The following is a 16,802-nucleotide window of genomic DNA, read 5'->3' as shown; positions in this document are numbered from 1 at the left end:
ATAGGGGAACGGCCTCCATAGTCATGAACACTGGCAGTGACAGGGGAACGACCTCCGTGGTCGTGAACAAGGGCAGTGACAGGGGAACGACCTCCATGGTCATGAGCACTGGCAGTGACAGGGGAACGACCTCCGTGGTCATGAGCACAGGCAGTGACAGGGGAGTCCTTCTTCTTTTCCGCTTCCGCAAGGCTGTGAGAACAACTGTGGGAGAATCGGAAGGCGGAGCCATGGGAGGCTTAAGGGGCAGAGCCATGGGAGGCTCGAGGAGTGGAGCCATGGGAGGCTTAATGAAGAAAGTCTCCAGGACCACCAAGGCTGAGGAGAAAGTGGTCTCTGTTGAAGGGAGTTCGGACACCACTGGAGCAATAGTGGCCCAGTCTGATAGGCCTTAGTCTAGCATTTAAATTTCTCCAGTTTTTTGCAGGTAGTTGTTCTCACTACAGCATGCTATAAGAGTTTTCTCACTAAAACCCTCCTCCTCCCCAGCTTGTCTACATCTGCTTCACAAGTAATTTATTTATGTCTAATTGTGCCGTAGCATGTTTTACATGCTCGATGCAGTTTGTCTTATGTATGTATAAGTGTGCAGCAGCAGCATGTTGTATGCTTGACACAGCATGTATGTGTGTTCTAGCAGTAGCAAGTCTTTGTACTTGCTCTTCAGCAGCAGCAGCTCAAGCAATTCTAGTCCATCTATGTCCATTATACTAAAAATGTATTCAGAGATTTATGTTATAAATAACTTAATTTGTAACACTTGAAATAGAATAAGGGAAACAGTTATCATTAACATTGTGATTTATTGTATACTGCATGTTTGGCAAATGTAGTAGGTCATCCAGTTATTCTATGCATACAAACATTTTTCCTACTGTTCAGAATATATATACTGCATACTTCCTACTGCATATGTGGTAATGCTGATGATATCTCATGTAGTAACTGGATAAACTAGCAAATTATTCTATATCTACTAACCAATCTTTCCTCCTCTAGCTTTGTGGAGGGATGTTTACCCTCTAGGGAGGGTATTTGGCATGCTTTCTGCAACAATGAGTTTCCAAAGACATTTCAATACAACAAACTAGTCTTACTTTGTGTAGAATCTCAAACCTACTGAATCCCTCTGGAACTTATTAAATGTTTGCTGTTCCAGATTGTTTGTGTCAGTGTTTATATGCGTGGGCGGGTTTGGGTGGTTTACGAGGACTTTTTTTAGGTTACAAACTGGTAATTACAAGGGTATTATGCTTTAAATGTGGTTTATGAGGACATTTCTGGTGTCCCCATAATTCAAATTGCTTAAAAAACATAATAAACCATGTTTTTTTTAAAACATTTTTTTGTGAGGGTTAGGTTTAGGGGTAGGGTTAGGGTTAGGGGATATAATCTATAGTTCATCCAGTTTAAAAATCATAATGTCTATGGAGAGTCCTCATAAGGATAGCCGCACCAACATGTGTGTGTGTGTGTGTGTGTGAGAGAGAGAGAGAGAGAGAGATCAGTAATGTTTGTTTTTATCATTACCCCAATTAACATAAGTCCGGTGCTATGCTGCAGGCTATTGAAGAAATTCAATCACCTTCATCATCAAAATATTGTCAATGACAGCTCACAGTTCAAACTAATCTCAAGATCATTTAACTGAAGCCACAATGGATTTATATAAAAGTTGGCATGTTGGCAGTGCACAAACACATTATTGGATAAATATGATTATTGGTAAGAAATAAGGCTATTGTCTAGTGTACAGTTTTTCCAGTTCTCACCAAATCTCTTACACTATAGGCCTAATATATGTGCTTGACACATTTAAAGGTGTCTGAGGAGCTAGATTTCTATAATACCAGGTTTGTAGATGTCTATACTGTATATATACTACATGGCAAAAAGCATAGAGACACAACACCATACCTACATGTGTGATTGTTAAACATTTATTTTCAAAATCATGGGCATAAATAAGGAATTGGTCCTCCCTTTGATGGTATAACAGCTTCCACTCTCCTGGAAAGCCTTTCCACTTGATGTTGGAAAATGGCTGCTCACATTCAGACACAAGAGCATCAGTGAGATCAGGCACTGATGTTGGGTGATGGGTACTGGCTCTGAGCCAGAGTTCCATTTCATCCCAAAGGTGTTCAGTGGTGTTCAGTTCTGAGCTTTGTGTAGGCAAGTTGTGTTCTTCCCCACCAGACTCATTAACTAATTTCTTTATGGACCTGTGAATAGGGGAATTGTAATGTTAGTACATAAAAAAGGTTCACCCAATTGTACTGAAAATATTTGTCTAAAGAGATTCCATGGCTATGCAGTATGCTTGATTTTAGGCACCTGATAGGAATGGATGTAGCTGAAATAGCCCATTAATTAGAGGGGGAAAACACAGATGGAATTGTGGAATTCAGCCATAAAAACGGAATTAATTATAAAATGGGTAATGTCATGGAATATGATATATTTGGGATAAAATGAATATATGAATGCACAATTACTCAAATTAAAATTGTGATATGTTATGATAATGATTTAACTGCAAAAGTCTGCAATATAATGAAATAAATATACAGTCTGCATGTGCTGCGTGCTTCAAAGTGAATGTGTTAAGCATACACAAACACACATCATGAGCATCAAGTGTGCTGTGTGTGCATTAAGTGATAGAGAGCAGTGTGCTTATTCACTGTGAAGATCCCAGCATATGCAGACTATATACTGTAGGTTCTACTGGTTGTTTAGATCAGTGTTACTATCAGAAATAATTAATAATTATTTCTTTAGTTATTAACTAATATTTAAATTAAATAATAGAATCTAACTCATTAAAGCCTCATACGGGGCACCAGTAAATGAAGTGCGCTACGTTCAGGAGCAGGTTTGATTATTAGCAATAATTAATAATTATCAAAGATAATTATCAATTATTAAAATCAATAAAACAATGATTTAAATCAATGTTAGCTCTTTGAATCCTTCACATCAACAATCAAAGATAACCATCAAATTCAATAGAATATTAATTATTATCAAAGATAATCATTAATTATTAAAATCAATGGAACATTGATTAGAATTAAAACTAGCTTATTGATCCTTCAAATTCAACAATCATCAAAGATAATTATCAGTTATCAAAATCAATAGAATATTAATAAAGATTAATATCGCTGGGGCACCACTCTGGAATCAGGGACTAATAACCAGACAGTATAACAGTCTCAATATTAGATTGTTGTCTTAAGAATATCGACATTCAAAAGGAAACAATGAAGGCTTGAATCCGAGCACTGACATCCCCTGCCAGCATTTGACACAGGTGTATGCAAAACAAACCAAAATACTTCTCTTTGAAATATAACAAAGTTTATTTATGCAGTAGTATCAATTAATAATCAATACAATGCAGTCAATAAACTTCCGACTTACAACTACAAACTAAACAGTGACATGATTAGATATGGTAACCAAAATAAGCCTATAACACATGAGAGGAATGTAGGTGTGTGTGTGTGCATGTGTAAGGAGTGATGTGCACAAAATGGTGGACGTGACTCTCTTGGAGAGCACGTCACGTGAGATTTCCGGCCAGAGAATATGGCCGCAAATGTGGGCGGAGAGAAGCCGGTTAATGGCGTCTGCTCGTTTATCGCGTGTCTCCGCTTGTACGATAACTTAGGGACAAAGCTGAGCTTTATCACAAAGTTATCTACTAGCCAAAAGTGTGTGCGAGAACGTTTGTGAGGGGTCGTGTGTGTGTGTGGTTAGAACAAGAGAGAGAGAATAACATCGCGGCACCAAAGCCGGTTTCGCGATCGGGGGAGAGAAAGCAGCTGTTAGTTTATCACTCAGAGATGTGGTGGACGGCTCGTAAACCATCTCACGGTCTTTGGTTCTTTAATGGATAAACTCAGTGTGCCGGTCTCACCCGCGATGGCGTAAATACACAACAGTCAAATGTGGTTGGACGACAACACAGCAGATTTCTTTCGCTATAACAGTACATTACAGTAATACCTTGAGTATTATTAGCAGCAATGAGCGGACTCGGCGGTTCGTAAACTGTAAAAACAATAACCTTGATACACAAGAAGAACACACTATACTATTCTATCTCTGCCCAGACGTAAACCTCTTACTTGAATCGCACGAGGAAGCAGGTAGAATGTGTGTTCATCCGTCCTTTAACTCTGACTCGGTTTCTCGAGGCTCGGGTGATGACGGGAGGCCGTTTCCTCACTCTGTCGGCGGGTATTACGGCTGCTGATTCTCGGTGGGCTGGCGGAGAAATCAGTGACGTCGACTTGATTGAAGAGGGAAGAGAAATCTTTTTCTCTTCACTTCTACAGGCAAATGGATGAAGATGCGGATTGCTCGGCAGTCTCCTTCGGATCCGTTAGAGTGTTCGGTGGAACACAGAGTAATCTCAACTCGTCCAGTAAGATGGAGATTGTATGGCCACAGTTTCAAGTCGGATGTTACTTCCTTGTGCCACGAGGCTACACCTGACAGCAGCGATGAGTTGCATCTACACACAGCGAGCAAAGTTGCTGGAAGCAATGCCCAGAAGGATCTCAGAGGTATTTCTACTCCTGATGATGTCATGGTTGAGGGGCGTTCTGTCATGTGCCTCATCCAATAGGAGTTGAGAGTTCGATCCTTTAGTGAGCAAGGCTTCATGGGATTTGTAGTCTGTTTTGGACTCCCTTTGTTTGATTTTGGCACGGTTTTTATCAGTAAGATTTATGACTTTGTGTGTGGGCTTCAGTCAGGTTTTACGACTGTGTTAGGCCTGCCTTTGTCTTCTATCTGAATACATGAGGCCCAACAATACTTATAGAATTAAATCGCAAATTTTTGTGGTTTAATAAACGCATTAGGCCAGGGGTTGGCAACCTTTTTGACATGGAATGCCATTTTTTATTTTCCTGGCCAATGGCTGTGCTGACTGATCATGTAATTGTGGAATCTTAAATATTTCTTAGTTTTATTGTAAGTTTTTCGCACCTGCATTCCAATCTGCATCTTGATGTAATTATTTCTCATGATCACGCAGCGTGTTTTCATCAGCTGAATGAGAGATTAAATACTATTAAAGTGTGGCAAGACTTGTGCTGCGTGTGCAAGCCATTCACGCATCACATGCCGATCAACTATTTAGCCCTTTTCGGTGAATTGCACCTGCAAAATCCTAAAACTTTATTTCCAGGTTTAATTTATATTTTGAATAGACTCAGGTTTTTGAACCCCACGATGTGGTTTGTGTTTTCTCTTTTAATCGTTTAATGTAATTTTGAGTGTGACTATATTTTAAGGAGGGTGTACCTGTATGCTGGGTTGGAAATCTCAAGGATTATTAGTTCTGTTTTCCTTATTAAATCATGTGTTGTTCTTAAAGCAAAAAGAAACAAATGAAACACAGAATGTAGGCTGTCATCCACGCAGCCTGACCGAAGCAAAGCGGGCATTTACTCATGCAATTAACCGAAAGTGAAGTGCTGGCAGCTCGTGATGAGCGAATGGCTTGCACATGCTGCACGAGTCTGTTGGGTATATTGCAGTCACATTTTAACTTTTTGTTTAGCTTCCCATTCAGCTCATGAAAACATGCTGCGTGATCATAAGGAAGGATTACATCAAGATGCAAATTGGAATGCAGGTGCAAAAAACATCATATAAATAAAATAGCGTGCTCCTCTCTCGCTGTTGCTTGCGTGGTAGTGATTACCCATCTGCGTGCCAGCATTGGTGCCATAGGTTTCCGACCCCTGCATTAGGCCATACTGCAAACTGCTTATCTAGAAGTGAGAAGCTGTCATCAAACATACAAACGGACTGCCGAGACTCGGACTGCTGAGAGGATTATTGGTTGCCCCCTGCCCCCCCTTCAACAACTATACACTTCCAGAGTGAGGAAAAAGGCTGGAAAAATCACTCTGGACCCCACTCACCCTGCTCACTACCTTTTTGAACTGTTGCCTTCTGGACGACGCTTCAGAGCTCTGAGCACCAGAACCGTCAGGCACAGGAACAGTTTTTTCCCCCAGGCTATCCATCTCATGAACAGTTAAAACTGCCCCTTTGAGCAATAATTAATGTGCAATACACAGCTTAGTCTTTTTATATTATCCAACACATCCTACCTCTTCTGCCATTACATTCCCTTGCACTGTACATAACAGATTTGTATTTGTATTTGCACTACGTATGTGTATGTGTGTGTGTATGTATGTGTGTGTGTATGTATGTGTGTGTATAGGTATGTGTATGTATGTATGTATATATATATATATATATATATATATATATATATATATATGTGTGTGTGTGTGTGTAAATGTATGTGTATATGTATGTATATGTGTATGTATGTGTGTGTGTATATGTATGTATGTATGTATGTGTATATATTTTATATATATATATATATATATATATATATATATATATATATATATATATATAGTCTATTGTGTATTCTATATATACTTTTTTCTTTTCAATATTTATCTATTTTTTATTCAATTTTAATTATTTTTTAAAAGTCTTGTTGCTGTTTTTTGTATAGTTGTGTACTGGACGCTCCTGTCACCAAGACAGATTCCTTGAATGTGTAAGCATACTTGGCAATAAAGCTCATTCTGATTCTGATTCTGAAACTGATAGGGGGTTCGTTCAGTTTTCCACCAAAATAAAAGCTCAATTTAACTAAATGTGTGATTTTTTTTTTTTTTTATACAAATATATTAATAATGTATAGTCAAATTTAATATTCAGTGTTGCAATCATAAGAATAATAATATATCAATAATAATTACATTATATTTAAGCAATATCTCACAAGCGAGCATGCTGTTGTACTGAAGTTTTCATCAATATTTTCAGTAATACTTTGATGCTCTGCTGTGCAGCACTGTATTTGACAAAAATAATAACTCCAATATTGTGTTTTGGATTGTGCTGGAGGGTCAGTGCAATGGTTTCTTTTATTGATCAGAATAGAATCACCTCTGTGTCTGACACTGGTATTAGCATTAATTATTAGATTGATTTGGAAATTATTATTATTATTATTAATGATTGTCAGGATCTGCTAACCTTGTAATAAATGTGCTAAACTGTAATTCCATGTACATAAAAGTAGACATGTAACATAAATCAGATCATTGTCAAGTCTGGTGGTTGCACTGTAGAGTCTTGTAGTTTGCTTCTACAGTCTTATATAATCATTTTTATTAGCTATGTCTCTTGTTTTCTTGGGGGAACATTATACACATGTAGCTGTTGGGTTGGTTAGGCAACGTTCATCAAAGCTTGTAATTGTCATGAATCCCGCCTTTGTTGTTCCTCCCACTCACCACCAGAGGGCTTCATCACCTGAGGATTGACTTTAACTCTCTGAACACCATTTCCCATATTCCTCGTACCTGGCAATGATTACCTGTTCACCTGTTTCCAATCTATTCAACTATTTAAGTCTCACACTCACTCTCTGTCATTGCGAAGTCTTGTTTTGCCCTGGCTGACATTTCTGAGTGTTCCCTGAGTTTATTGCATTTCCTGTGTATGATCCTGGACTGTTTACCCTGTTTTGACCCGTTGCTGCCTGCCTACTATTACTGCCTTGATATCCTGGATATAACCTGTGATTGTCTGCCACCTGCCCTGACCACTTGCCTGTTTATTGACCACCTCTCTGAATGACCTTGGATATTACTGTTGCTGGTGATTGAACCCATGCCTGTCTGTATTACTATGTTTATTATTATTAAAGCTGCAAATGGATCTTAACTCCGTTGACTCATCATTACAGAAGACTTTGCCACAAACCGATCCAGCGGCTTTTCTGCAACTCACCACCGAGGTCTCAGCGCAAGCGGATATATTGGCCGTACACCACCAACAGCTTGACCGGCTGACATCATTAACAGAGGAGCTTGTTAAGACTCTGCAAAGCCTCCGTTTACCAACGCCAAACCCTTCAGCCTCTTCATCTAATCCAGCGGCTTACCCGGCCTCACCTAGCACATTCACCACTAACCCACGCCTTGCCTTTCCTGAGAAATTCAATGGGTAACCAGCTAAATGTAAGGGATTTCTGCTCCAATGTTCTCGGTTTGTTAATCAACAACCCACACTATACCCCACTGATGAGAGCCACATTTCCTTTGTTTGTTCGCTGCTTACCTGTAAGGCATTAGACTGGATTACAGCGGTGTAGAATGACTACAGAACAACATTCCCTTCTTTCAGTTACTTCCTCCAACGATTTTGTGCTGCGTTTGAACATCCAGTAGGAGTTAAAGACACTGGAGATCAACTGTTTTCTCTTCATCAAGGTAATGCTCCACACCATGTCACAGTCAAGCCTGAGCCTGCTCCATGCCATGTCACAGCCTCACCTCAGCCTGCTCCATGCCATGTCACAGCCACGTCTCAGCCTACTCCACACTATGTTCCAGTCAAGTCTGAGTTGGTTCCATGCCATGTCATAACCTTGTCTTCCGCTGCCCCGGTCTTGAGGTCCTTCACGGCCCTTGTCTCCAAGTTGAATTATCCGCCACTGATATTGGTGCGTAGGGCCACAAAAACCCTTTCCCAAAATTGTCAGTGCCCACGCCTGCCACAGCCAACGAGCTGGAAGCCTCGTCCGTCCCAGAGCCTGCGTTGCCAGCCTCGTCCGTCCCAGAGCCTGTGTTGCCAGCCTCGTTCTCCTGGAGGAGGAGGAGAAAGGCTTCCATCTCTGAGTCTCTGTCCATGCCCACGACCACAGAGGCCACTCCCGAGACTCTGCTCATGTTCGTGACCACTGAGGTCATTTCCCAGTCATTCTGGACTCTTAGTCTCCAGCCCCGCCTTCTATGGCTTTGCCCTTCGAGGCTGCCACTGCTCCACCTTCTACGGCTTCACCCCTTGAGCCTGCAACGGCTCCGCCTTTCATGGCTTCACCCCTCGAGCCTCCTATGGCTCTGCCTTCCACGGCTCAGCCTTCCATGCCTTCGCCCCTCAAGCCTCCTACAGCTCTGCCTACCACGGCTCTGCCCTCAGAGTCTTCCATGGCCATTTCCCATATTCCTCGTACCTGACAATGATTACCTGTTCACCTGTTTCCAATCTATTCAGCTATTTAAGTCTCACACTCACTCTCTGTCATTGCAAAGTCTTGTTTTGCCCTGGCTGACTTTTCTGAGCGTTCCCTGAGTATATTGCATTTCCTGTGTTTGATCCTGGACTGTTTACCCTGTTTTGACCCGTTGATGCCTGCCTACTATTACTGCCTTGATTTCCTGGATATAACCTGTGATTTGTCTGCCGCCTTCCCTGACCTCTTGCCTGTTTATTAACCACCTCTCTGGATGACCTTGGATGTTGCTGTTGCTGGTGATTGAACCCATGCCTGTCTGTATTACTACGTTTATTATTATTATTAAAGCTGCGCATGGATCTCAACTCCGTTGACTCATCATTACAGTAATGCTTTCATCCAAGATGTTTTTTTTTAATTGATTTTCATTTTGTTTTTCCTTCTTTTGCTCCTTAACTTCAAGGAAGAACTATTTATTGAAGCCACTATCAGTATTCTTCAGCTACACATGACTAGTGCTTTGTTTGAAATAATTAAAATGGATGACCAAAGCTGCTGTTTTTGCTCATTCCTGCATAATGATTTGTGACATTTTTATAAAAACGATAGTTCTGACTCAGATTCCAAATAAAAAAAATGGATCTCAACGTCATTGTAAAATAAACTCCTGTGACTTCACATTCTATAGGCCTATTAATGCACCAAATTGTTGCAACGTTGCTTGATAACTGTACAGGGCTGCAAGTAGGAATTATTGGGCCCGGTACAAAATGCTTTCATCCGGCCCCCCTCCAGTCCATTGTCTGACGAGGGAGGATGTGAACAGTTGTCTCGTAAACGTGCACTACCTGGATGGCTTCCGCGGTCGGTCACTGAACCCATTTAGATGCACTCACAATATGGAACAGCCTTTCTGTGGATACATGCCCTCTCAGGCTTGTTGCTTTGTGTACAAAGTTTTTTGTAACACTGTTTTTTTACACCCTACATATCAGTTATCAAGTTAAAGACATGAATTCTTTTTTTCTAAAGTTAACTAAAAAACAGCAGAAAAGTTAACTGACTTCCCATTAATAGTAAATGGGTTTTAGAAAACCAAATTTTTTCCCCGTAACATTACATTACAGTACATACGAATGACAAAAGAACAAATCCAAAACTCCAGAAAATATGGATATACCCTTATCAGCTGCATCCAAAGACCCAATCCTTCCTTCCGATACTGCACCTTATAAAAAATAAATTCAGATGTCTTAAGCATTAGCGACAAGAATTCAATCAGTTACACACATTAATTCATTACAACAAAACTAGATTTAGCAAATGCCCCAAACCATCCCCAAACAATATACACAGACTATTAAATCTAATGAACACATCAAAACAAAACAAGTTGGAAGAAATAATTATGTCATGTGGTGCAGAAAATGCATTTGACAAAGTATATTCGAAATTATTTATACAGAACATTTGATAAGTATAAATCTCACCAGCAGGCACAGTTATTGCTGATGTTATCATTATAATGGAATATCTTCATAGGATTTTTAGCACAGTCTCACCAGTCAGGGATGCACTGTCTACATTATAGTAATGGCAGGAATTGCTGCCCTTACCCTGAGGGTTAAATAGACTTGGGGGAGAGAGCTGTCGGGTATACAATACTAAACACTCTGTAGTTCATGGATCGGTCTTATGCAGCAATGAACATGCAACCTTTTTGTGTTAGCAGTCCAGATCTGTTCATATATCCCTCCTTAAGGATCAAAAGCATTATCCTCTTATTTACTGAGCTATTTAGTTGAGCCTGTTGCAGATGCTAAAGGCCAAAATGTCAGACAGAAATTATAGGGAATTGAAACATGAAACATACAGGATGAACTACCTCTGCTACTATATGACCTCACATGAGATTTTCTCAACTGGTCGATCAATCACTAATCAAATTTTGTCAGTAAAGCTAGGTCCTCCCAAGCATGTACATTCAAATTCTCATACAACACCAGTCTGTTTGATTTATGTACATTGTAGAAAATAGTGTCATCAGGTAACTTAAAAATGTGCTTCATGTGGAAACATTTAAATCACAGTAACTGGTTATAAGTAAAAAATATTATTTAAAATGACTAAATCAACCTGACTACATTAGGTTACAAAGATCATGTAGAAGTAGCCCTAAAGGTAACAAGTTCACAATTTCACTTTTCACAGTGTATATATTAATGTTCTGTGTGTATTTTTATTTGTAGAGTGTGGTAATGCAGAAATGTCTGAAGTGGTTAGTAGATTAAGAGAGTGGATCACAGTTCTACACGAGAGTGGCAATCCAAACAAGAAATTTAAGTTCCAGAAGCCAGAGAAGAGTGAGTACATACGCACGCATGCAGTAAACTGCTAATATTTGAGCTAGCTTGACAACTAACTAACTATAACAAAGACTAAAGAAAACATCTTTCTATGGTTTCCATTCTCACTATCTCTCTCTGTGTAGAGGTAGACACGAGTAAGGTGCCCCTCTGTAAGGACTCTCTGGGTTGGATGTTCTCCAGACTAGATACAAACTTTGACCTTTTGCTCAACCAATCAGAGCTGTCCAGCCTGAACTCAGAGAAGAGTGATGTGTGCACTAAAGCCTTCCTCAGGTCGTGTGACCCAGACAGAGACAGGCTCATTTCCAGTCAGGAATGGTGTTCCTGCTTTCAGAGATATCAGGGTAAACTCACACTCTTCATCACATGCTTTCAATAATTTCAAGAGAAAGCAGTATGCTCATACACATCCAAACACAAGAGGGTATTCACATACCACAAGCTATGTTGCAGAACAAACCTTCACAAGCACATTGCCTAAGACAGTAGGACAGAACACATTCCAGTTACAGAACAGTTAACTTTTACCGCATCCTAGCCAGAGCTATCTCTTCCATTTAAATATTAGATTTTGTCCTAACAGTCATGACCGCAATGTGCGACAGGGCATATTGTTGATCGCTTCAGAGAAGAATAAAAGAGAAATGACAGAACGTGAACTTAATAGAAATTAATAGAGCTGGTAGGGGTACTGCATCTTCCTTGCCACTGATCTGAAATCTATGTGTTTCAGAGGCTCCCTGCCAATCAGAGATGACCAGTATTCACAAACAGCTGGCTGGAAAGAAATTACTGGGTGAGTCCATTCCCTTGTGTGCTTTGTTTCTTTTTGTCATTTCCTCACAGACAGGAATAACCGTTACGATAACAATTCCCGCTTGGACAATTAACAGAAATCAGTCCCAAAGAATGACTATTGCACATTTTCTGTATATACTTATACAAGAAAAGCTATTTTTTACAGAATAAAGTAGCCTATACATATAAAAAATCATATGTATATATGCCAATTTTAGCCACAGGAATTGGGGAAAACAGTGAAGTTTCCGCAATGGGAGAAAGGTGTCTCGAGTTGTTCCTGGCAGGCTACTCAGCCTAAGAGGCTCCATATGGTTAAGTTTAGGGTGGGGGCGGGGTTAGGGCATATGCTGCCTGCCTGGAACAAACCAAAAATGTGCTGAAGTTTCAGGAAGTAAAAACGGCACTGCATTAATTACATTTTTAAAGCGTTAAACAAAAACTATTAATCGCAGAAATGACCGTGTTATATTTCCCAGCCCTAATATATATATACAGTATATCATACTATATCATACAGTACTTATCTGATATATATCAACTACCTGTACTTGTACAGTATATAGTGTGTTACAGATGTGCTGTAACTTCAACTTTACGTTGTTTTGTGAGCATTGAGCCAGAGTATGGACACCACAATTATCGATATTGTCGCCAAGCAATGCACAGACTGACTGCCTGTCTGAAATGGTGCAAACATAGACAAGGGGAATGATACAAATAGTATAACAGACATCCCAGTGCTGTTATATTAAATAGCAATTTGACAGATTGTAAAATCAAATTAAAGGAACGGAACTAACTGTTGTTTAATATAATTCAACATACTGCACATAGTAAAACAGATGTCTATGAAAACATTGAAACATCCTCTGATCTTGTTACTACAGTATTTTCAGATGCTTACACACTAACGTCCAAAACTCCAAAATAATTAAATAAATAAAATCAGCATCTAATAACTATGTTCAGAAAAGCACTAGCATCAAAAATCATCACAATGTCAACCTGAGCACAGCTACATTAAAACCGAGGTGCCAAACAGAAAGAGAATAGCCAACAATAATTCTATAAAAACGATAAAAACTAGAAATTTCCCTCAGTTTCTCTGAAGGTTGTGTGTTTAATTTGAGCAAGGGAATGAGATGAGGGGAAATTGGACATGAAAAGAAGGATATTTTTAACTGCTGTTGCTCCCCTGAGTGGAACACACAGTGACGGCTCAATGGCTTCTGGCACTGAATTATAAAAAGACAAAAAAAAAAAAGAGAAAGAAAGAATTATTTTTTTTTTTGTTTTTTTTTTTGACATTTTTGACACTCTGGCAAGAAGCTGTGAAGTTGAAATTCAATGAATGTGTGTGAGAGACAGAGAGAGAGAGATCTTGGAGGTGACTGTTATGTTCTCTGACATTGAATATACAGTATGATCCCTCTCTCTTTGTGTGAGTGTGGCTGTGAGACACTATCTGTGGCTGCATATAATTTTGCTGGTGAAGTAATGTTTCCTGACATTAGGACTGATGCTAATGTCTGTGTGTTGTTTGTGAAGGTCTGTACATCCCCTCCTGTGATGAAGATGGCTTCTATAAAGCTCACCAGTGTCATAGCAGCAGCGGTCAGTGCTGGTGTGTCGACCGCTATGGAAATGAGGTTGCGGGGTCTCATACACTTGGGCATGCTGACTGCGGTAAGAACGGGGTCAAATCTTTTGATTCATTATTTAGGAATGAGAAAATAGCAAATACAAATAGGTAATACAAATAATACAAGCAAGTTAATTGTTTAACTGTAGAATGTTTTAAATGGTAAAGGAATAGTTAAAAAATGTAGTCAAAAAGTTTCATTATTTGTCCTTATTTTAAAATCTGTTGAACCTCAATGTCGTTTTTTTCGTAACACAACAGAAGTACACAAAAGAAGAACTTTTTAAGAGACGTTACACTGCTCTCGCCATACAACGACAGTTAATAGTGACCAGGGGCTGTCAAGCTTCTAAAAGGTCAAAAAATACAATATAAGTCCCAATTACTCATGCACTATATTCCTAGTCTTCTGAAGCCAGAGACAGAAATGTAAGTCATTATTTACTGATAATCTTCACCTCCAGTAAATTTCACGTGTAGCCCGCATCCAAGTCTAGATTAAAAAATGGTGCCAAACCAGCCTGATCTCATGAAAATTATGTGTCTGGTGCTATTTTTGCGGAATGATATTACGTGGTTCATTAGATGTATTCCGACAGTTCCGAGGTGAGATGACCACTGTATGGTTCTAAAAACGACATAAATGTTCTCCCAAACAGTTGAGGTTTTTAAGGTTAATGCTCAGTTGAGTTTTAAGTCAACAAAACCTACCTCCCTATCCTAAACCTTAAACATCAACCTTACTGGTAATGTCATTTAAGCAAATGTGACATGAAAAACGCAATTGCTGAAGCATCCACATCATTTTGTGGTGCTTCTATGACACATTCGGCTCACATGTCGAGTCACATGCTCTTCAGGACTCATACCCAGGTTCTTTGCATTGCAGTTGCAACACTCTATCAGTTGAGCTACTGCGCAACTTGCTTGCACTCGAATAAGCTTGTAGATGTATTTGGTTATGTAATGCAAACATTAAAATGAGTTGCCTTACAAGCCATACGGTATAGTAAACCTGTTTTGATGTCATAATATGAACAGAGTGAAAAGTATGTGTATATGAACTGATAATCTGCCATTTTACTCGTGACTAGTTTGAAAGATTTTGAATATATCACATGTAGAGTCCTATGGACTACTTTTATGACACTTTTACGGGGCATTTTCCTTTTTGGAGCTTGAGCCCCTGGCCACTATGAACTGAGATTGCACAGTATGGCAAGAGAAGTGATTCTTCAAAACCTTCACTTTTTTGTTGCACAGAAAAAATGTGTAACAACAAGAGGCTAAGTACGTAAATAATGACATAATTTTCAATTTTGGGTGAACTAGTCCTTTCAAAGTCCTAGAATTAAAACAGCTATCGTTTGTTCCCTTTAGCAGTAGAGGCTTCTGGAGATTTTGGCAGTGGTGACTTTCTGCTCTCAGACGATGAGGATGGTGATGCCATAAATGATGAAGAGGAGATGGGAGATGATGAGGATGAATATGAACAAGTTGATGATGAGTACGGGTACCTGTCATAATCTGTTTTTCGTTTTTTAATTTTCAAAAAAATTCAAAAGAAGGAACCAAATAAAAAAACAGACTTTCATTTGGTCTAAAAGCACGTTTCTAGGTGACCTCGGCAGAGTGCAGTACTAACATTACTAAAGGGTTCATCTACCCCTGTGCTGTATAGCATTTGTACAAAATTAATACCGATAACCACATTTCATTTTTTTAATTTCTTGTATTCATCCAAAGTAAAGAAGTGTATTGACAGACCTTGGAATTCAGGAATTCAGAAGTGGATTTGGTGAGAGTTATAACCGATTAATGATGGATTATTGTTTGCACTTATAAACATGCACAAACAAACATATATACATATAAAATACATTCTTATACACACACCTGAGGGCATGATTCCATTAGAAGATCCCTGTCTTTTAATTCTCACTCCATAACTAAAGTTACATTTGCAAGGATGTGATTTTTACAGGCATGAGGGGCTAATGCAGATTGTCTCCTTTTTTCATGATTTTGCAATTGGGGACAAAATATGAGACCCTTTTTCGCACATTTTCTGTCATTTTAACAACAGTTAAAACAGTGCTTTTTATTCACAAATCTACACTGATTAATCCTGGCTTTTTTATCAGCAGAATTAATAATCACTTCATAAGGCTGAAGGTGAATTACATAATTAGCCAAAATGTATCAGTATTTGATGTGTAAAGGGGGACATTCTAGAGCATTAATATGTTTGAAATGGTTCAGACAATGCCTGGAGTGACTGGAATGTCAATGTTACGAGAGGAAACATGGATAACACATATGCACTCTTATCTTGACATCATTTTGGCAGTCCTTGGGCATGAGGTGCCTTTGACGCAACATGGAGGAATGGAGGAAATAGAGAGTTCTGGAAAGAGAGAGAGATTGAGAGAGAGATATTTAGATTTAGAATGTACTGTAGAACTCTTGACTGCCATATGAAACTAAAAGAATTGAGAGGTGTTTTCTCTTTGTTGTTTTGGTCTATAGGAGAAAGTCGACATGGTTAGTAAGTTTGCATATGTTACTGTCGACAACAAATCGTACAATAGATGCTGATGCTGTCACTTATTCTTCTTGTCCCTCTCAGTGCTTTTGCATTTCTGTCAGACTTTTTGTTTTCGAAATGTGCATATAAAAATACAGATTTTCCTTCTATGGACATTGTCGTGTTTTCTGAAAAAAATAAAAAATAAAAAATCTTGAGTTATTGAGTTGATAATAATCAGTTACAGAGGTCAAAGAAACTACGGTTATCATTGTTGTCATCTGTCCAGCTGTTGTCATAGAGATAACACTTTTTTTGGTTTGTTTGTTTTTTACAGTATACATATAATTTGCTGAAATAAAGTTATATAGACCAAAA

The 16,802-nt window shown here is 39.0% G+C and overlaps 1 protein-coding gene across 3 annotated transcripts in view; it reads left to right on the top strand.

The window, feature by feature from the left end:
* spock3 (SPARC (osteonectin), cwcv and kazal like domains proteoglycan 3) overlaps window positions 1-16,794 on the top strand; it is an 85,138-nt gene extending 68,344 nt beyond the window's left edge. For 2 of the 3 annotated variants that reach the window (XM_051703713.1, XM_051703711.1), the window contains 5 exons: window positions 11,335-11,448; window positions 11,577-11,798; window positions 12,188-12,250; window positions 13,804-13,941; window positions 15,278-16,794. In XM_051703713.1, the coding sequence (XP_051559673.1) occupies window positions 11,335-11,448; window positions 11,577-11,798; window positions 12,188-12,250; window positions 13,804-13,941; window positions 15,278-15,423 (683 nt within the window). In that variant the 3' untranslated portion in view covers window positions 15,424-16,794. The remainder of the gene's footprint in view (window positions 1-11,334; window positions 11,449-11,576; window positions 11,799-12,187; window positions 12,251-13,803; window positions 13,942-15,277) is intronic. The other variant, XM_051703712.1, reaches the window with a different exon arrangement.
* Window positions 16,795-16,802: the final 8 nt, after the last annotated feature.

Source organism: Myxocyprinus asiaticus, chromosome 7 (genome assembly GCF_019703515.2).
Source record: "Myxocyprinus asiaticus isolate MX2 ecotype Aquarium Trade chromosome 7, UBuf_Myxa_2, whole genome shotgun sequence".
NCBI lineage: Eukaryota > Metazoa > Chordata > Actinopteri > Cypriniformes > Catostomidae > Myxocyprinus > Myxocyprinus asiaticus.
This window is presented reverse-complemented; position numbering and strand designations above follow the sequence as displayed.